The sequence below is a fragment of the Lipophrys pholis genome, assembly GCF_963383615.2.
Source record: "Lipophrys pholis genome assembly, chromosome: 23".
NCBI classification, from domain to species: domain Eukaryota; kingdom Metazoa; phylum Chordata; class Actinopteri; order Blenniiformes; family Blenniidae; genus Lipophrys; species Lipophrys pholis.
In genome coordinates this window covers 7681221-7703570 of record NC_137645.1, presented here as the reverse complement: position 1 = coordinate 7703570, position 22350 = coordinate 7681221, and the positions used below count along the sequence as shown (strand labels likewise).

The following is a 22350-nucleotide window of genomic DNA, read 5'->3' as shown; positions in this document are numbered from 1 at the left end:
AGAAGAATGCAACTTTTCGAAAATGCTGCATCTCAGTTTCCATGGAAACGACGGGAAATCGCAACGCTTTGACTCAATTTTCAAGTGCAACTTTTTGCAAAACGCCCCATCAACCTGCAATGGGGAGACGCGCAACTTTTTCGCAAAGGCCTCAACTCAGTTCCCATGGAAACGAGGAGAAAAACTGTTTTCGTCTACGGAAAATGCGAGCTGCATTGTTTTCAATGTTTGTGCCGCCGCCGTGTGAACAGACATCGTTTTCAGAACATTGCCGTGTAAACGCAAAAATGACGCGTTTTTAATTGTCGTGATTCGCAAGTTGGACGGTTATTACGGCGACCGTCAAAATAAAAGTACCAAGTCCCGGGAGAACATGGACACTTTGGCGGAAACGTTGTTTCTGATTGTTCGTCTACTGAGCATGTGCAGAACTACGAGTTACTACGGAGTTACCATGGCGTTCCGTCTAACTCATGTTGACGCTGCCCAGTGCGAGGAGAGCAAACAACGACAGGGACATTTTGAAAAATGTTTATTGACGACATGATGGATGAAAAGACGTACAAAGCAATTACAATCACGTATTTCTCAGCTTCTCCCCAGTTCGGTCTTTCTTCCCGGTAAAGATCAAAAACTATTCAGACCCGCGTCCAGTACTGGCATAAATACATGTTGTATAACGGAACATTTGATCCAGCTCCCGTAATAGTAATATCGATTGTACATTCTGACACTTTCATAATGATCTATAGCACAAGAATTGCCGCGTTGACGTTAACGTTTCGGGCGATCTGAAGCCCGACGGAAGAACCGTGTACACTCGTCCATATCGTGCGTTGAAAGCACGTCTACTACGTCCCGGCGAGTACGTACTTGCAAGTATTTCCCCCGCGATCTCTTGCCAAATGCGTTATGGGTGATCCGGCTTCCCACGCGCTCGAACGCGTGTACTCGCCGCGTACAACTTCCAGGCACGGACGTCCGCGCTCTCCAACGACTGGCGGGTTCTCTTAAACGAAAAGGGGGGCGGCGTACCGACGACGTTTTACAAGCGATGCATTTCGTCCCGGGTCGCAATAAACCCGACGCCGAAGTCGTTGTCGCGATACAAGAAAACATCATAAATTAAATACCAAGTGTTTTATCGGGCGAATTCTTTGACCTTGAACCGACGCACCTGAAAACGCTCTCTTGCTTTTCATCACTATATACATTCAAAGCGGTTGTTGTTGTTGTTGTTGCCGATATATGTAAATACATGTAATGGAAAGAGTATTTCAACGACGTACGAGTGTCCGCGGGACACTGGCTTGGAAGCTATTCCGTTTGGCCCGCATGGCACCGTGGAGTGCGGCCGTCCCCGCGCCACTTGGTTCAGTTTATTTTGGTTACATGGGGTACAACAAGTACCCGGAAAACGTGGAGTGAACGTACTGACCGGCGTAGAGTCCAGCCGCCTGGTCGGACGGTAGCTGCATGTGCACCGTGTCTCCTTTCCGCAACGGGAGCACCGCGCTTCCCGACGCCTGGTCCAGCGATCCCTTCTTGTACTCGTCGTAGGTGTACATGACCGCCTCGTTGTTTTTCATCAGCGCCACCCAAACGTTGGCGCCTTTGCAGTGGACGTGGTACGCGAAGTAGTAGACCCCGGGGACGCTGCACGTGAAAATCCCATTTTGAGGATTGTAGTCCTGTTTGCTGTTGTGCAACAGTTTGTCGAAGACCACCGGGGTGCCCACCAGGGGGAACGGATTGGTGAGCTTGGCCGTGAACGCCGGCATTTCCGTCCCGCTTCCACTGATCTCGGCGCCGTTCTTGGGTTTCGGATAAACCTGTTTTTGGCTGGTGTACGGGCCGCTCACGGGGAGGATCCCTCCGAGGTCGGGATAGGCGGCCGGCGGTCCTGGAGGACCGGGTGGTCCCGGTTGCCCTGGAAGTCCAGGAGGGCCGCTCGATCCGGGGCTGCCCTGGGGACCGATCTGACCAGAGGGTCCTGTGTTCCCCTCGCCAGGATAACCCGGTTTGCCCGGTTGGCCTGCGTCACCTTTTGGTCCCGGTAGCCCAGGAGGTCCAATTGGTCCCCCCGGCCCTGTGAGTCCAGGAATACCCTGTGGTCCCTGGTGGCCTTTGTCTCCTGACTGCCCCCCCTCTCCTCTTGGTCCCAACATTCCGGGAACACCAGAAGAACCAGGTAATCCCTTCATACCAGCTTCTCCTTTGGGCCCAATGGGACCCTGGAAACCCCTTGGTCCTGGTTGTCCACCCTCTCCTGGCCTACCATTTTGTCCTGGAAGACCAGGAGTCCCGATTTCACCCTTTGCTCCAGGAATTCCTCTTGGCCCCCCAGCACCATCTTCTCCCTTTTGTCCTGGGAAGCCGAGAGCGCCAGGAGGCCCTATTGGACCTGGAGGGCCTGGAATTCCATTAAGGCCGGCAGGACCAATGACCCCATGCATACCTCCAATTCCCTTATCTCCTTTTGGGCCTGGTGGTCCGTGAAGTCCTGCATGTCCCTTATGACCTTGAGGTCCTGGAAACCCTGGCTTACCATATCCTTGCAACCCTGGGGTGCCTGGTAAACCGGGAGGTCCTGTTTCTCCTTTACCACCAGAGTTCCCAGGTTGACCCTGGAAGCCATCTTTTCCTGGTTTGCCAATTCCTGGCATGCCTGGGGGTCCTGGTTGTCCTCTTTCTCCAGGTGACCCTGCCAATCCTGGTTCTCCTGGAAAACCAGGTTTTCCAGGAAGACCTGTTTGCCCGGGGAGACCATTGAGACCAGGTTTACCAATGCCAGGAATGCCTGCATTTCCAGGTGGACCCGATGGTCCACTGGGTCCTTTTAAACCTGGAAGACCAGGGAGGCCCAATCCTTTGTCTCCCTTAGAACCAGGAAGACCAGGAAGTCCAGGCAGGCCTTTTTGGCCAGGCTCCCCAAGAGGTCCTGACTGTCCTGGCAGACCCTGTCCTCCTGACTTTGAAATCCCAGGAAGTCCTATTGGACCCGGAAGCCCAGGAAGCCCAGGTGGCCCAGTTTGTCCTTCGCCACCACTCGGACCGAATTCACCCTTTGGTCCTGCCAAACCAGGTCCTCCAGGTTTTCCTGGCAAGCCCGGCACACCAGGCTTTCCGATCCCTGGATAGCCCCGGGGACCTGGAGGCCCCGGCTTTCCCGGCACACCCGGGATTCCCTGTCCCTGAGGCCCCGTGGGGCCTTGTGGTCCCGGTGGTCCTGGGTGGCCCTGAATTCCTTGGGGGCCCTCTCTCAAACCGTCAGGCGGGATGGGGCGAGGCGGACCTTTGGCTCCTCTGTGGAAAGTCTGTCCTGTAAAAACAAGCCGCAGGTTAGAACCCATTAAATCAAGTCAAGTCGAGAGGGCGTGTGAAACCCCACCTTTCCCGTCCGTCGGTAACATCAGCGGTCTGTCTTTGCCTTTCTGGACGGGCAGCTGGGGGAAGTCTTTACCGTACTGCGGCAGCAACGGCCCCTCTTTGCTGTACGGCAGGTGCGGCATCTCGTTCCCCAGGAACTGCTGCTGGGGGTAGCCGTCATTGTACTGGGGCAACGGCTGCACCACCGGCGGTGGCTGCTTCGGACCGTAATATGCCCCGCCGTCAACGTGGTGGAGCAAGCACAGGTGGAGCACGGTGCCGAGCACATGGAGGGAGCGAAGAGGTACCGCCGACATTTTCTGCAGCGGTGGGGGGGGGGGGGGGGGGAGGAGTAGGATGCATTAAGTACCGCAAAAACCCAACGTTAGTACATCTTTTAACTTAGAGCCAGAGTGGTGACTGGAGCACAGTCGGTGTTTCGGATTGACTAGTTTCCCTGTTAACTGGTGACCCACTTCCTTTCAGGCGAACGCCATTTAACCGCATTCACAATAAAGTTTCGACACGTTGGACCTTTTAGTCTTATTTTGAAAGCTGTTGCGAGAGGTAGCGTGGGCCCTAAAGGAAGTCGGTCACCAGTTAACAGGGTAACCAGTTAATCTGAAACAAACAACTTACACCGCCACATGAAAACTGATTAATAGTGTCAGATTTCAAAAAAGAACGGACAGAGACCGGTGACTCTTGTGACCTACTGAGCATGTGCATAAGCAGTAATAGCATTTACGAAAAGTTGCATCTTCCTTGTTTCTACAGAGATGGATTCAGAGTGTTTTCCAAAACCTGCATTTCCTCGGAGATGGAATGTTGTCGAAAAATTGTGTTCACCTCCATTGTCATGGAAACATAGTTGGAGCATTTTCAAGAAATTGCGTTCCCCCTCGTTACATGGAGATGGAGTGTTCTCAAAAAGTTGATTTGCTCCCGTTTCCACGGAGGCCAAGCATTTTTCTAAAAGTTGCACTTTCAGGGTTTCTATGGAGACAGAGCGATTTCCGGCGTTACACAGATACGGAGCATTTTTAAAAATCTAAATTTCCCCATTTCCAGAGCTAGAGCATTTTCAAAAAGTTGCGTTTTCCCCTGTTTACAGAGATTGTGTTCTCTCCAAAACCTGTTTTTTCTCCCAGTTTCCATGGCGAGGTAGCATTTTCAAAAAGTTGCATTTCCCCCCCGTTTACACCGAGACAGTGAGCTTTTCAAAAGCTGCACCCCCCCCCCCCCCCCCCCACCCTCATCATTTCCAAGGAAACATTTTTTTTTAAATTTCTCTCGGTTACACAGTTTTGAAAAAGTTATGCAGGATGGTATTGTTTTCAAAAATGTGCGTTTTCTGACGTTTACGCCGAGACGGCGGGCTTTCAAAAAGTTCCACTCTGGGTGCCGTTTTCAGAACGCTGCGTTTTCAGGCGGCTCGTGTGAACAGACGCCCGAAACGCCACAAAAGTTGTCCACAAAGTAAAAAAAACCCCGACCGGAGGCTTCTCAGGAAACCGAGCGTAAACAACGATCCTGTACGTAAACAACCGTCCTGCATGTTTATTATGACGGCGGCTCGCGGCGCCGCGCAGGATGCGGCCGGTGTGTTGAGCGTAATCCGCGAAACATGTGCCGCCATGAGTCCGCCGTTTGTGTTTCCTAAAACCGAACATGATGTTTGGTTGTTCCAGTGAGATCTGGGTTTTCTACCAGAGTGTCGTCCCGGTGCGACGTCACTCGTCTGGGACCCGTCTGGGACCCGTCTGGGACCCGTCTGGGACCCGTCTGGGACCCGTTCAAAACTGCGATGGCGGCCGGGATCCGGCTGAGAGGAAGAACAGCCTCTGAATGTCAGTGTCAGGTGACGACCTTTCACACAGGACCGCGGTTTTTAACGGCGAGCCGCCACCCCCGCGCGGCAGACATGTTCTGGCTACAGCATGAGGCAACTTTTACAAAGTTTCGTGTGAAAACGCAGCGGGTTTTTTTGCATGTGCACTCGCAAAGGTGATGTTTTTACGTCGGGACACTAGTGGGCGCTGTTGATTTATTTTTGGAATGAACAGAGCAGAACAGTTACAGTGCGTCCCCCCCCCCCCCCCCCCCTCCCAATCACCTCATTTTCAAAAAGTTGTGTTTCCCCCCCCGGCTACCATTAGATGGAGTTGAACCGATTTCTTCTGTTTCCATGGAGACAGAGCCCGAGCATTTTCGAAGAATTGTGTTCTCCCCCCGGTTTCCATGGAGATGGGAGTCGGAAAATGTTCAAAAAGTCTCCCCCCCCCCTCATTTCCTTGGAGATGGAGTTGGAATATTTTCAAAAAGTTGCAACCCCCCCCCATTTCCATTAAGATGGAGTCAGAGCATTTTCCTCCGTTTCCATGGAGACGTATTCGGAGCATGTTTTTTTTTTTAAGACGTTGCGTTTTCTCCTGTTTACAACAACACAGCTTCTTCTCGAAAAGTTGCAATTTCCTCCGTTTCCATGGAGACGGCATGTTTTCTAAAACTTTCATCTCCACTGAGAGGGATTTGGGGTGTTTTTTTTCTTTTCCTTTTTTTTTTAAGAAGTTGCGTTTTCCTCGGTTTACAAATAGACAGCATGTTTTCGAAAAGCTGCAATTCCCCCCGTTTCCACGGAGGTGGAGCGTTTTCAAAAAGTTGCGTTTTCCTCCGTTTCCATGGAGGGGGAATCAGAGCATTTTCAAAAAATTTCCAACCCTTTATTTTTTTTTTTTTAAATTTGGTTTGGCTCATTTCCAGAACGTGTAGAGAAAAATACACTCAATTATTCTGAATTACTCACTTTACTCGGCTCAAATTCGACATTTACCAACTTTTTTATTTTTTTGGGGCATTTTGTTTTTGTTGTGCTCGTTTATGTTTGGAAGGATTTCAACAACAGAACCGCGAGAGTCAAACGTGTCCAACATCTTGTCTCCTAAAAACTAAGACATGTGTGGGTTTCATATTTACGATAAATATTATTAGAAGTAAAACCCAGAACATGTCAAGTCTTTTACTCACGCCAGGCTCAAATATTTGCTTTTCATTTTTCCTAAACCTCGGAGAGAATGTTTTATTAAAACTTTTCTTTTTTTGTTCTGTTCTAAAAGCAGCCAGAACCTCAAGAATTGTTGGTGAGCTGCTGGAGCCGATCGAGCACAAACTCTGTTTTAATGTAATCAGAAGCGCAACTTTTTGTAAATGCTCTGACTTCATGCAAACACGGGGAAAAAAGGGAACTTTTTGAAAACTTCCTGACTACCTCCTGGTGGAAACAAGGGGGTAATGCAACTTTTTGGAAACGCTCCAACACCGTTGTAATGTGAAGTAATGCAACTTTTTGAAAAATGCTCTGACAAAGTCTCCAAGGAAACTGGGGGGGGGGGGGGGGGACGCAACTTTTTGCAAACATACAGTGTTCATGAAAACAGGGGAAAATTTTACTTTTTGCAAATGCTCCGAGTCCGCTGTCGTGGAATTGAGGGAAAAAAACAACTTTGTGAAAACACTCCCGAGTCCATCTTTGTGAAAACGTAACTTTTTGCAAATGCTCCAACTCCGTGGGAACATAAAGTAATGCAACTTTTTGAAAATGTCAGGACTCCGGCTCCATGGAAACAGTGGTAAACGCAACTTTTTGTAAACACTCCAACTCCTTGGAAACATGGAAAAAAAGTTACTTTTTGGAAAATGGCCCAACTCCGTCTCCATGGAAACAGTGAGAAACGCAACTTTGTGAAAGCACTCCAACTCAGTTTTTGTGAAAACGCAACTTGTTGTAAATGGTCCAACGCTGTGGAAACGCGCAGTCATGCAAATTTTTTCGAAAACTCCCCCACTCCGTCTTTGTTGAAATGGGCGAAAATGCAACTTTTTGCAAATGTTCCGACTGTGTAGAAATTGGGGAAAATGCAATATTTTGAAAATGCTCCAACTTGGTCTTAGTGTAAACAGAGAATATAAGACTTTTTGAAAACGCTCCATCTATGTAAATGTGGTGAATACAAAATGTGGTGAATACAACTTTTTGAAAATGTTCTGACTCTGTCTCTATGTAACTGTGGGGGAAAAAAAGCTACTTTTTGAAAACACGCCGGCTCGGTCTCATTAGAAAAAGGAAAAGTGCTACATTTTGAAAATGCTCCAACTCCATCTCCATGGAAACGGGGGAGTTCCATAAGCTCTAAATCACACACATATGCCGAGAGAACAATACGCTATTAACATCAAACAATGAAAACACTCAAACATTCTAATGAACGGATTATTACGGAGACTGTCAAAATAAAAGTACCAAGTCCCAGGAGGATATGGACTGGGAGTCATGAAACCACAACGGAAAACATTGTTCTTATTGTCCGTCTACTGAGCATGTGCAGAAGAAGGACTCATGACAGACGTGGTGTCATGCGCGGTAGCAGCGTTTTTCCCCGGGCCATTTTCAAAAAGTTGCCATTAAAGTTGCAAAAGAACTATTTATGATGACCGTGGTGTGCAAACGCAGTAATAGCATTTACGAAAAGTTGCATCTTCCTGGTTTCTACAGAGATGGATTCAGTGTTTTCCAAAACCTGCGTTTCCTCCTCTTTCCTCGGAGATGGAATGTTGTCGAAAAATTGCGTTCACCTCCATTGTCATGGAAACATAGTTGGAGCATTTTCAAGAAATTGCGTTCCCCCTCGTTACATGGAGATGGAGTGTTCTCAAAAAGTTGATTTGCTCCCGTTTCCACGGAGGCCAAGCATTTTTCAAAAAGTTGCACTTTCAGGGTTTCTATGGAGACAGAGCCCGGACGTTACACAGATACGGAGCATTTTTAAATATCTAAATTTCCCCATTTCTAGAGCTAGAGCATTTTCAAAAAGTTGCGTTTTCCCCTGTTTACAGAGATTGCGTGCTCTCCAAAACCTGTTTTTTCTCCCAGTTTCCATGGCGACGTAGCATTTTCAAAAAGTTGAATTTGCACGGAGACAGTGTGCTTCCAAAAAGCTGCACCCCCCCCCCCCCCCCCCCTCCTCATTCCCAAGGAAACATTTTCCCCAAAATTTCTCTCGGCTACACAGTTTTGAAAAAGTTGCGCAGGATCGTATCGTTTTCAAAAATGTGCGTTTTCTGACGTTTACACCGAGACGGCGTGCTTTCAAAAAGTTCCACCCAAAGGCTGCTGCTGGTAGCGCTCCGTTGAGCTGCGGTGCCACTTTCTGAACGGCAAACCTTTCTGGATCTGCCGTTCTCCTCTTCCTCCTCTTCCTCCTCTTCCTCCGCATTCCTTCACACCTCCTCGATCTCTTTGCCGAGACTGGGACGGCTCATTTCTGACCCCCGGGGGCAAACCATCGGAAACCGGGGAGGAAGTGGCGCCCTCGCGCCTCCGTTGACCTTTACCGCCAACGAGCGGACGGACGTGGACTCCCGTCTCGCCCGCCGACAGATTCGTCTCCTCCCCTTCCCTTCTGGGAACCACGATCCACCGGACGCCGGGGAGAGTTTATTTTCCCGGACGGTGTTCCACAAACCGGCGCCGCGGGAAGGAAACACTTGAGGGAGCGTCTCTCGGTTTCCGACGTCCCCGCGGTCCCGCCACATTCTCTCTCCCACCGCCGCCTCTCGTATTTTCTCTGGCTCGCCCGAGGGATGTTTTCACAAGCGGCAAACGATGTTTGGCCAATAATCAGATACGATCACTTACGCCGCGCCGGAGCCACGGACGGCACGGAGGGAACTCGGCACGCTGGCAGCTGCGTAAATACGTTCCGGGTGGTTGGGCGAGACGGGGGGAAAAGAACCGGTTCAGACTCTCGCTTGTCTCTTTGGGTCTCCGTTCAGCTGCTCTTCAACGGGAATTCAACTACAGATCTAACGCCGCGATAAACCAATTCCAATGCCATCTGGACTATCTTGGTTAAATTTACCGTAATTGCCAGACTATAAGCCGCTTACTCTTTTCACACGCTCTGAACACAAGGGTGTTTACATGGGTGATGCGTTCAGGTGCATCACGTAACTCCGAACTTTCTTTTTTCCTTTTTTCAAATTGGATGGGTGGGGCTTATAGTCAGGCGCGGCTCAATAGTCTGGAAATTACGGTAGTTAAATCGCGACTTTGACAACTCACTTACGCAATGTTTTCAGGTTTTTTTACGTTATCATTTTCGAAAACTTTCACATTGAGATGCGACTTTTTGAAAATACTCCCTGGAAACTAAAGAATTTTTTTTTTTTTTTAAATAGTTATGGAAATGAGTGAAGTTTTTGAAAACAATCTCCCTGTGGAAATGGGAGAAAGCGCAATTTTTTGAAAACGGCGACTCCTTCACCATGATCACGGGGAAAAACGCAACTTTTTGAAAAAGCTCCGTCTCCGAAGAAATGAGAGAAAATGCTACTTTTTGGCAACGCTGACTCCTTCTCCACGTTAGTGGGGATAATGCAACTTTTTGAAAATGCTCCGTCTCTGTGGAAATAAGAAGAAAACTGAACTTTATGAAAACGCTCTCCATGGAAACGGTGGCGAAGGTGACTTCTCTGGAACTCTGACATGGCAAACTACATCGTTTTTAAAAAAACGTTGCCAGGTAAACACAAAATCGACGCGTTTTCATTGGAAACGTTGTCGTGGCAACGGGGTCTAAACTTTAAGTGACGGAGAAAGTTTTCACGCGAGTGTTTTCAGACCGGACCCGCTGAGTGAGACTTGACGAAAAACCCTTCCGGCGCGTCACACGGCTGAAGATGATAAACGTCTCAACCGACCTCGGAAACCGCGGGACATTTCCAGCGTCTCCGGAGACGGATTTTCGAAATCTGATCTCACTGGACACGTGAAACCTTCCAGGCGAACAAAAACTCAAAAAAAGTACCTCGGAGGACGCGAGCAGGGCGACATTGTTTCTGTCTGCATTCGCAAGAAAGCTTCTTCTTCACGTTTATTGAGATCGTAAAGTCGTCCTGCGGATCGTTTACGGCTCCGCCGCCGCACGCGTCCGCTGGCCCAACCGGTAACGCGATCCGAACGGCGGTTTGGGGTTAGCTTAATGCGTTACACAGTCGCCCTATTAAATGTGTCACTCGGAGAAAAACGATCTTCCCTTTTCCGAATTTCCTGCCGTCCAGATGGTTTTTTTCTTCTTCTTTTTGCCGAGGATTATTTATGTGGGGTCGTAAGAACTACGACTCGGAGGCGTTCAGGTAAGCGCGTAAAATTCAGCGCTGTAGTTTCGGCGCGGTCGTGGGCATCTTGGGTTTTGTTGCTCGCAGAAAATTGTCGAAAAGTCGGATTTCCGACATGTTTTGAAGTCGAATGCTGAATCCCCGAGGGGGAAGGAGGAAGTCACGGATACAGAATCACAGGAGCATGTGCAGTAGCGGCATTTTTTAGAAAAGTTTAGTTTTATTCCATTTCTCCTGAAAAAGACATTTTTAATCTCAACTAAGTTTTTTCTGGTTAAATACAGGTAACATTTTTTTTAAATTACAATTTTGACCGAGACAGTCGGAGCATTTTTGAAAAGTTGCATTTTCCAATGTTTCTACGGCGATTTAGCGTTTTCAAAAAGTTGCGTTTTCCCCCCAGCTTCCGTGAAGGCGGAGTCTGAGCATTTTCAAAGAATAGCTTGCCCCCATTTCCACGGAGTCAAAGCATTTTCAAAAAGTTGAATCTTTCCCTGTTTTCAAGTAAACTGAGCATTTTCAAAAAGTTCAAAAAGTTGTGTTTTCCTCCATTTTGGAGACAGAGTCGTTGTGTTTTTGAAAAGTTGTATTTTATCCCCATTTCCATAGAGACCAATTGGGAGTGTTTTCAAAATTTGTATTTTAAAAAGTTGTGTTTCCCCCCCCATTTCCACAGAGTGGCAACTTTTTGAAAGAGTTGCAATTTCTTAAACGGACCATTTAAGAAATTGCATTAGCCACCATTGATATGTAGTCAGACCAGGGTTGTGATTTCCCCCGTTTCCATGGAAACAGCGTTGGAAGCATTTTCAAAAAGTTGTGTTTTCCCCGTTTCTATGGAAACAGAGTCGTGTTTTACCTCCTCCAGTCTGGGCTTGTTTTGGCTTTTAAATTAAAGGAACAGGCACAACGTTACGATACAACATAAAGCCAGAACAGAGTTAATCAGACCTGTACTTAAAAACTGGCACTGATATTTTTCAAATTTGGAGCAGTGAAGTTTGTGAGGATCCGTCTGTGTTCTGGAGCAGTTTGTGCAACTTATGGTCCCGGACAGGTGAGCAGACCATCAGCGAGCAAACACCCAGTAACTGTAACTGTAACTTTGTTCACTTTAAACTGACGCGGCAACGGTTTCACGTGAAAGAGCAAGAACTGGTGTTGCTTTTTGAAAACTGCTCCCAAGGTGAAACTTGATGAAAACACAAATGACTTGAACTCAATGGAAACCGGGGAAAATGCAACTTTTTGAAAAGGCTTCATCTCCGTGTCCACGGTAACGGGGTAAATGCAACTTTTTGAAAAAAGGTACGACTCCATGGAAATGGGGAAGTTTTCGGAAATGGTCCTTGGAAACGGAGGAAAACGGAACTTTTTGGAATTGGTCCAACTGTGTCTCCCTGGAAAACGTGGAAAACGCAACTCTTCTGAAATGGTCTGTATCCATGGAAACGTGTGTGTGTGTGTGTGTGTGGGGGGGGGGGGCGCAACTTTGTGAAAATCCTCCGACTTTGTGGAAACTAGGCAAATGCAACTTTTTGAAAATGGTCCGACTACGTGGAAAGCTCCACAGAACCAACATGTCCAACTACTTTACAGATGAATTTCATTTCTGCGCCAAACGGAAACCAGACGTTTGATCGCGGAGACGTCTAGCGTCGTCTTTAATCCGCGTCGGGACGGAAGACGGGACGGAAGACGGGACGGAAGACGGGACGGAAGACGGGAATCCCGGCGAGTTTTCCTGGCAGGTGCACACTCGGGGTCCAGAATCAACACCTCCTCGTATTTATGATGGCTGACCTCGACACCTCGTCCCTCCTCCTCCTGAAAGATCGAAAAAGTGTCGAGACGTTCCGCGAGCCCGTGCTAAATCCCGCCGAGACGCCGCGGCTCGCCGTTTGTCTCAGCGAGCTTAAAGCCCCGAGTTATTCCTCCCAGGTGTCTCTTCTTTGGATTTGCTTTTCTTTCTCCCGTCAGGCGCCCGCCTTCCCACCCCCCCCCCGCCCCCCACCCCACCCCACCCCGCCAAAACAAAATTTGTGAGACAAAGCCAGACGGAATGGAAACGATCCCAGTCGCAGCCGCGACCCGACCCTCGTCCTCACAGATTGTCGGGCGGCGCTTTTAGCAAACCGGAACATGGAAATGTGACGAGTCATCACTTACCTCCGCCACTGCTGCTGCTGCCGCCGCTGCCGAGTACCCTCAGAGCTCTGAGGGCTGCGGGACCGACGCCGAGCAGCAGCCCCCGCTGAGGGTTTGGCTATCGGCTGCTGGTGGGTGGAGCAGAGAGAGAGAGAGAGAGAGAGAGAGAGAGAGAGAGAGAGAGAGAGAGAGAGAGAGAAAGAGAGAGAGAGAGAGAGAGAGAGATCATGGGAGGAAAACCACGGCTGGAGCCGCGAACGAGTCGGAGGATTCAGCAACGGAGCAGAAGAAGAGAGGAGAAGAGTTCTGACTGCACTTGGAACCGCTCGCCGCATTCTTTGCACGAGTATTCGAGGGGTCGGGGCTTAACGCCGGTTCAGCCGGCGTGGCCTCAGGTCGAGCTCCCGCCGAGGAGGAGGGTCGTTTGTTGTTGTTGTTGTGGCTGCCGGTAGTTTGGGAAAGTGGGAGAAGCTGTTTACGATATTCAAATTTGCATTTTTCTCAGCAGAGATTCCTCGACTGGATTCAAAAGGCTATTTAAAAAGGTACAGGGTTTGAATCCCTACCCCCTACCCGAACCAGGGTTTGAATCCCTACCCCCTACCCGAACCAGGGTTTGAATCCCAACCCCCTACCCGAACCAGGGTTTGAATCCTTACCCCCTACCCGAACCAGGGTTTGAATCCCTACCCCCTACCCGAACCAGGGTTTGAATCCCTACCCCCTACCCGAACCAGGGTTTGAATCCCAACCCCCTACCCGAACCAGGGTTTGAATCCTTACCCCCTACCCGAACCAGGGTTTGAATCCCTACCCCCTACCCGAACCAGGGTTTGAATCCCTACCCCCTACCCGAACCAGGGTTTGAATCCCTACCCCCTACCCGAACCAGGGTTTGAATCCCAACCCCCTACCCGAACCAGGGTTTGAATCCCTACCCCCTACCCGAACCAGGGTTTGAATCCCTACCCCCTACCCGAACCAGGGTTTGAATCCCTACCCACAATCCATCCGTCTGCTACTCCACAGTACAAACAATTATCAATTCTCAGCACCGTTTTTAATCCAAATTATGCAGGTTTGGTGGAGCCCTCAGCAAAGCCATTATCAAGTATCAATACAAGTACTCACCTTTAGCTACTTGCCGATACCAAGTACCGATGCAAGTACTAACTTTTAGCTACTTGCCAATACCAAGTACTGACACGAGTACTAACCTTTAGCTACTGGCCGATACAGAGTACCAATAAAAGTACTAACCTTTAGCTACTTGCCGATACCAAGTATTGATACAAGTACTAACCTTTAGCTACTTGTTGACAACAAGTACATATACCAGTACTAACCTTTAGCTACTTGCCGATTCCAAGTACCGATAAAAGTACTAACCTTGAGCTACTTGTTGATAACAAGTACCAATATCAGTACTAACCTTTAGCTACTTGCCGATACCGAGTATCGATATGAATACAAACCTTTAGCTACTTGTTGAGACCGAGTACCAATACCAGTACTAACCTTTAGCTACTTGCCAATACCAAGTACCGATTGAAGTACTAACATTTAGCTACTTGTTGCAAGATTGTTATCCTACGACACACACACACACAAAAATCCCACACAGCTGCTTCAAATTTGAGAAATTATACTTTGTTCTGTTATTTTGGTTCTTCTACCTTGAGAAAGAGTCGCTTATATATATATATATATATATTTTTTTTTTAATTCTGTTTTCTCAGCATCACAGCAAAACGAGAACACGATGCAGTCGGCTGCATGGAAACACTGAGCTCATACCTGTCTGCTCGCTGGATTCCCGTCCGCGTAGCCATTAGCCTGCCGCTTAGATCCCAACGCCAAGTTTCTCCGGCAACATGAACGGCGGTAATGACCGCCATCAGTCGCCGTCCAACGTTCTGCAATCCACTTCCTTTTATCTTTGGTTTGACAAATCGCAGCCACAAGTAAGATCAAGTGATGATGATTGCTTTGGAGGGGAGGCAACTTTTTGTAAACGCTCAGATGCCGTCTCTGTAGAAAAGGCGGGGAAACGCAACTTTTTGAAAACGCTCCGTCTCCGTTGAAGCAAAAAGTGGTTAAAATGCAACTTTATAAAAATCAGACACAGTGGACAGGTGGAAAAGCAACTTTTTGGAGCAGGGAATAATGCAACTTTTTGCAAGCGATTCACCTCTTACCGTAGAACCGGTGAAAAATGCTAATTTTTTGCAAATGTTCCAATTACATCTCCTTGGAAACGGGTAAAAATGCAACTTTTTGCAAATGCTCAGATTCCGTCCCTATGGAAAATGCTAATTTTTTGCAAATGTTCCAAATCCGTCTCCACGGAAACGGGGAACAGCGCAACTTTTTGAAAATGCTCTACCTTTTCACCACATCTTGGCATCGGCTTTGAGAGGTCAAAGATCAAAGCATCACTACTCTGTGCAATAATGCTTTGAGAGGTCAAAGATCAAAGCATTACTACTCTGTGCAAATTATCTGACTTTTTATTTGATTTTTTTCAAAAACTCCCACCGATCAGCAGACCCACAGCCGTCCAGTTTGGCCGTCATCTGTCAGAACGTCTCATTAAGTCCAACCGAGGAAAACGCAGACCTTTCCTTTTCCTCCTGCGCCTCTTGGCTGAAGCACCGAGGAGACAGAACGTTGGACCGAAACAGAAAAACGTCGTCAGCGTTTGATTAAAGTTCTTCGTCGACGGCTCAGATTTAGACACTTTGCACTTTACTCGGGGCGTCAGAACCGACATCTCGCTCGCAATCCAGCGAATAATTCCAGTGGTGTAAAAGGTAACCACCGACTTGGCACACCTCGGCGATTTCACACTCGACCTCGACCCGAGTCCACCTCTGAGACGCATCGAGGCATGAAAGGTTTGTGAGGTACTCAACGGTCGTACTAATTAAAATACTGGACCCTGGACGACAGTATACTTGTCGGAGCTCAAGCTTAAGGGAGGTAGTTTGACGGAGAGGCTTTGTGGCTCCATCGAGACGAGAACGTAAGCGAGACGCCAGAATCCTCGAGCAGAGGAAGACACAGTAAGAAAGTAATCAGATACTAGTAGTGGGTATCGGCCCAAAACTGTACAGAGTTCTTGTACTCAGAAAAATATGTCCGAAACAACTCGACGAGTACTATGGGATGCTATGCAGCGGTTTGGAGATTCTTTAATATTAATGTCAAAAGTAAGACAGACTGTGAATTATGCTGACAAAAGATAGTTGGTGCAACTCCGGCAACTAAATCACCAGAGACATTTGGACCAGAGTTAGAACGCCGTTTGCTCATGGGTTTAACTGCTCAGTGGATCAGGAGGGTTTCACTCCAATCTGTGCTACATGCTACATGCTAAGGAGTCTCAGGGCTCACACACCAAAGATGCTACATGCTAAATGCTACTTGCTAAAGACTTTCAGGGCTCACACACCATTGATGGTACAATGCTAAAGTGTTTTGGGGCTCGCACACCAGAGATGCTAAATGCTACATGCTAAGGAGTTTCAGGGCTCACACACCAGCGATGTTACATGCTAAAAAGTTTCAGGGCTCACATACCAGCAATGCTAAATGCTACATGCTAAACTCTTTTAGGTCTCACACACCAGCTATGCTACATGCGACAAGCTAAATAGTCTCAGGGCTCAGACACTAGCGATGCTACAAGCTAAAATGTTTCAGAGCTCACACACCAGCAATGCTACATGCTAAATGCTACATGCTAAAGAGTTTCAGTGCTCACACACCAAATGATGCTACATGCTAAATGCTACATGCTAAAGAGTTTCAGTGCTCACACACCAAATGATGCGACATGCTAAATAGTCTCAGGGCTCACACACTAGCGATGCTACATGCTAAAATGTTTCAGGTCTCACACACCAGCAATGATACATGCTAAATGCTACATGCTAAAGAGCTTCAGTTCTCACACACCAAATGATGCGACATGCTAAAGAGTTTCAGGGCTCACACAGCCTTTTTTATCAGTACTCGGTACCATTAAATACCTAAAGGCTAGTACTCGTATCGGTACTCATTCACCCAAAAAGTGGTATCGGTGCGTCCTCGGTGCGGTTTCTTCTCAAAAACATGAACTTTTAGAACCAGTTGTTTTTTTTTTTGGTTTATGATCCAAAACAGACAACAAACTCCACAAAGCACACGCCTAAAACTGCACGAAACGGTCCACGGGGCCGCGTCTCACGAAGCGGATCGTCTTTCCTGCTCTCGGCGAACTGCACTTCTCCCATGTTGGCTGGCGGTCCCGGTTTTAGTCGTCAACAGATGCGTCTCCCGACTGCAGCTACATGATGTCACTACATGAAACGCAGCAAAGTAAATATCGGCCACAGCTGCGAGGCCCAAAAAGACACAAATGCGTTGAGGCAGAACCTGCGAACCCCCCCCACCCCCACCCCCCCTCCTGGAGCAACGTACACAAGCCGACATATGGTTTGAAGTAAGAGGCGAACACATCCGTCAGTGCCGTCTGCAGCACTTCCTCCAAGCGAAACAAGCGAACCCTCAGATTCCTCGCCTCGTGTGGCGACGGGCGCTTCGCTCTCTCACGACCACCTCCAAATTTTTCTGTCTGGCTGTTTAATCCAGTTTGGCTCAGAGTTGGACTCTAACCCCCAACCCCCCCCCCCCCCCCCCCCCCCCACCCCCTCCATGTTTGGAGGACGACTCGAGAGTTTGGGAAAACTGCGAGCAATCGGATACCGACGGCCCCGAAAAGCACCGGATTTGTTTTCATCCAGAAAAAAAAAAAGAGGCCGAGTCAGAGATCTGGCACTTTTCAAAAACTGGCACAGGTGGGTGGCACATAGTTGGCCCCCGCCACCGTCTGAGTTTACCGTCAAACATCGAATTAGCTGGAGAGCTGGCAGGGAGAGTCGTGTGAAAACACTGAGGAAGTCAAAGCCACGATGAAGTTTTCATGCGAGGAACCGAAGTCGTTTCCTGTCGACAACTTTCGCTGGGAAGACCTGAAGCATTTAGGTTTCGTAAAGTTGCAAGTTCAACCGGGCCAAAAAAATATATATAACCAAAAGTGTTCCAAAAGTGTCCTTGTAATGGTTTAAAAAAAATTAGATTTGGTGGAAAGTGACACAAACCCAACCGCTATAGATATACTAGATCTAGATATATAGATATAGATCACTGTAGAGATATTAATCTAGTTCTCACACTTCAAAGGGAAACGCCAGGCGTTTCGCTCACGACCTTGACCGTTCCGGTAAAAGGAGCAGTTGTGAAAACACAGTAATGGCCTGAGCCACTTCAGCAGCGGAATGCGGCTCGTTCAATCGGTCGCCATGTTTTCCTCGAGGTGAAGTCCGGACCAATTACCGCGGCGAAGCGAGGCGCGGGCGCGGGATATGAAAACACCGCGAGAACCCGTCGTTTCCTGTGGCCGTTAGGAGCCGAGGACCCGAAAAACTGTCGGAAAGTAAAACTGGACGCCCCCCCCCCCCCGCCCGCCCCTTTTCCTTGCAATCTTGTTTTATTTATTTATTTAGTGTCAAGTCAGCAGATCCTGAGTAGTTAAGTTTTTTTTTTTTTTTTTAAATGGTTAATTACGGTTGAGGGGAGGTTTTTGGGTAATTTCACATAGCGGCACGCGGTTGGTATTAAGATTCCTGATGTGTGATTAAGTTTAATTTGTTCACCTCAACCTCCTCGTGAAAATCCAAAAAGTCTTCTGTTAATGAACCGCGGCCCCAAAACTCGTTAAGCGAAGTCGTCACGGTCGCATCCTGGTGAAAAACGACCGATGGCGCCGACGGCACCAGAACACGATCCATGATCAGGAGCAGCACTTTATAAAAGTTGTGTTGTACCGATTTCCATGGAGACGATGTTTTGAAATAGTTGCGTTTTCCCACGTTAACGTATTTTCCAAAAGTTAACCCCGCACAATTTCATTAGACATGCAGTCTGTTTTCAAAAAAGTTGCTTTTTCCCCCGACTTTCCGTGGTGACTATTTTTGAAAAGATGCTTTAGGCCAGTTTCGGAGGAGGTGGAGTTGGAGAAAAATTTAAAAAGTTGCATTTTCCCACATTTCCTCGGAGACGGAGTCGTAGCAATTTCGAAAAATTGCATTTTCCCACCGTTTTCACAGAAATGGGGAAAGAGCATTTTTGAAAACTTACATTATCCCCTATTACACAGAGTTTCAGAAAGTTGCTTTTGGCCCATTTCTTGAGAGATGGTGTTGGAGCGTCTTTAGAATGTTGCATTTCCCCCCCGTTTCCATGGTGACGAAGCCATAGCATTTTCAAAAACTTTTGTTATCCACCATTTCCATGGAGACGGAGTCTCAGTGTTTTTGAAAAGTTGCATTTCCCCCCCATGTTTCCATGGAGACAGAGTTTTAACATTTTCTAAAAGTTGCATTTCTCCTCATTTCCATGGAGACGGAGTCGTATTGTTTTCAAAAAGTTGCCTTTTCGCCCTTTTTTATTGAGACGGAGTCGTAGTGTTTTCGAAAAGTTGCCCTTTGGCCCATTTTCATGGAGACGGAGCGCTTTCAAAAAGCTGCGCTTTTGAAAAGCTCCACCAGTCTTCAAGCAAGTAGGTGCTTTCGGTAGCTCTGAGCACCGTTGCCGTGGAAACGGGCCTGAACACCATAACCTGTTCCGGACTTTCAACAGGAGCAACGTGTTTTCAAAAGCTGAGCGTCTCCATCAATCGGACTATTGTGGGTTTTTTCTTCAGGATTGTCGACAGTCGGAAAATCTGGACCACGAGCCGCGACTCTTTTCTTCTTCTGCAACTCGTCTGTCATCGACTTGAAGCGACTGGCTGACGGAGCGGAGACGCGCCTGACGGTGCCAGACGGCAGTACGGAGGGACTTCCAGACCTCGTCTCCGCTTCTCTAAAGGCGGAACTTTTTGAATTCACACGATTAAAGACTTTGTTTCACCTGTGGAGTGTAAATCGTTGACCTAAAAAGCCGCTTTTCGCTATTTTCCACAAAATAAAATGTGTCAGGCGCCATAAAACTTGATTATCCAGATTGAAGGAAAGTTAGTACTCCTGTACTCTGTATAAACAAGGAGCGAAAGGTTAGTACTTGTATCGGTACTCGGTATTGGCAAGGAGTTTAAGGTTAGTACTCGTATATGTACCCATATCAGCAAGTAGCGAAAGGTTAATACTCCTGTACTCTGCATCGGCAAGTAATTTAAGGTTAGTAGTCGTATTGGTACTTGTTATCAGCAAGTAGCTAAAGCCTATTCTGGTATCGATACTCGGTATCTGCAAGTCATTAAAGGTTTGTACTTGGGTTGGTACTTGCATTGATACTCAATATCGGCAAGTAGCGAAAGGTTAGTACTCCTGTACTCGGTTTAAGAAAAGTAGTGTAAGGTTAGTACTTGTATCAGTACTCAGTATCAGCAAATTGCGAACGATTAATACTCCTGTACTCGGTTTAAGCAAGTAGAGAAAGGTTAGTACTTGAATCAGTACCCAGTATCAGCAAGTAGCGAACGGTTAGTACTCCTGTACTTGATATAAGCAAGTAGCGAAAGGTTAGTACTTGTATCAGTACTCAGTATCAGCAAGTAGCGAAAGGTTAGTACTCGTATCTGTACTCGTATCAGCAAGTAGTGAAAGGTTAGTACTCCTGTACTCTGAATCAGCAAGTAATTTAAGGTTATTACTCGTATTGGTACTTGTTATCAAAAAGTAGTTAAAGCCTAATCTGGTAGCGATACTCGGTATCTGCAAGTCATTAAAGGTTAGTACTTGTATCGGTACGCTGTATCGCCAAGTCGCTAAAGGTTAGTACTTGCATTGATACTCAATATCGGCAAGTAGCGAAAGGTTAGTACTCCTGTACTCGGTATAAGCAAGTAGTGAAAGGTTAGTACTCGTATCAGTACTCGGTATCAGCAAGTAGCGAAAGGTTAATACTCTTGTACTCGGTTTAAGCAAGTAGCGAAAGGTTAGTACTCGTATCTGTACTCGTATCAGCAAGTAGCGAAGGGTTAGTACTTCTGTACTCTGCATCGGCACGTAATTTAAGGTTAGTACTCGTATTGGTACTTGTTATCAAAAAGTAGCTAAAGCCTAATCTGGTATCGATACTCGGTATCTGCAAGTCATTAAAGGTTAGTACTTCTATAGGTACTCCAGAAAAAGTACAGGAACCACATGTGGCTCTGGAGCCGCAGGGTTTGACTTCAGGTCTAAATATTCATGTTTAGAAAAGACAGAATGTCGTGAATTAAAACATTTTAACACGCAGTTTTCAAAAGAGCCCTGAAACCAGTTGGTACCGAATCGTGTCCTCAACTTTTCCTCGGGTTTTCATCGACGGTTAAAACTCTCCACGGTCTTTTCGGCGCGATCCTCCATGTTTTCTCGCGGTCGTCCGACTCTCCGTCTCGCGGTCCGTCGGCCTTGAACATGAAGCGAGGGTCTCGCTGCCCATCGACACGAGGGAACGCCGCGGCTTTAAGAGCGGCTCCCCATCCAAGGTTTTATTTATTTGGCTCCGAGCTGAAGCCAATCGCTTCGCTCTGCGTTTCATTCCTCCGCCGGCCTTGGGACGGCGGCCAGATTAGTGCGGCGAGAAAAAAAAAAAAAAAAACACTCGGCGTATGAAGGTGAGAAGTTCCTTATTATGTTTTGGACGGACTTCGGTGTATTTCTGTCAGAGTTAGAACGCCGCCTATACTTGGTACCGGCAAGTAGCTAAAGATTAGTACTCATATCAGTACTCGGTAATGACAAGTCGCTAAAGGTTAGTACTGGTATCCGTACTTGGTATCTGCAAGTAGTTAAAGATTAGCATTCGTATCGGTACTTGGTATCGGCAAGTCGCTAAAGATTAGTACTCGTATCGGTACTGAGTAATGACAAGCAGCTAAAGATTAGTACTCATATCAGTACTTGGTAATGACAAGTTGCTAAAGGTTAGTACTCGTATCGGTACTTGGTCTTGGTAAGTAGCCAAAGGTTAGTACTCGTATCGGCAAGTTGTTAAAGATTAGTATTGGTATTGGTACTTGGTGTTTCCAAGTAGCCTAAGGTTACTAATGTATCGGTACTTAGTATCTGCAAGTAGCCCAAGGTTAGTACTGGTATCGGTACTTGGTATCTGCAAGTAGTTAAAGATTAATACTGGTATCGGTACCTGGCGTCTCCAAGTAGCCTAAGGCTACTACTGGTATCGGTACTTGGTTTTGGCAAGTAGCCAAAGGTTAGCACTAGTAACGGTACTTGGTATCGGCAAGTAGCCAAAGGTTAGTACTGGTATCGGTACTTGGTATCTGCAAGTAGTTAAAGATTAATACTGGTATCGGTACCTGGCGTCTCCAAGTAGCCTAAGGCTACTACTGGTATCGGTACTTGGTATCGGCAAGTAGCCAAAGGTTAGTACTCTGATCAGTTAGTAGCTGAAGTTTAGGACCTGTATCGGTGCTCAGTATTGATAAGAAGCCAAAGGTCAGTACTTTAAAAAAAAAAAAGTGGTATCGGTGCACCCATAGCATGAAACCCTGGTGTGTGCACGTACTTCGTAGTGAGAATAAACTCCCGTTGTCTGAAATTCGGGACGGGCAGCTGGAGATGAACGTCAGAAATATTATCGCTCAGCGAACATTGAGCCAAACTC

At 47.4% G+C, this 22350-nt stretch overlaps 1 protein-coding gene across 2 annotated transcripts; it reads right to left on the bottom strand.

The window, feature by feature from the left end:
• Window positions 1-517: 517 nt before the first annotated feature.
• Window positions 518-12827, bottom strand: LOC308127747 (uncharacterized protein). 2 transcript variants are annotated; one of them, XM_080493020.1, is made up of 3 exons: window positions 12715-12827; window positions 3392-3689; window positions 518-3322 (listed from the first exon to the last, which is right to left on the bottom strand). In XM_080493020.1, the coding sequence occupies exons 2-3, from the start codon at window positions 3684-3686 to the stop codon at window positions 1389-1391; spliced, it is 2229 nt and encodes a 742-aa protein (XP_080349146.1). In that variant the 5' UTR covers window positions 3687-3689; window positions 12715-12827; the 3' UTR covers window positions 518-1388. The 2 variants fall into 2 exon arrangements, with proteins under 2 accessions (XP_080349146.1, XP_080349147.1); XM_080493021.1 differs by lacking the exon at window positions 12715-12827 and adding an exon at window positions 12349-12491.
• Between the last annotated feature and the right edge of the window lie 9523 nt (window positions 12828-22350).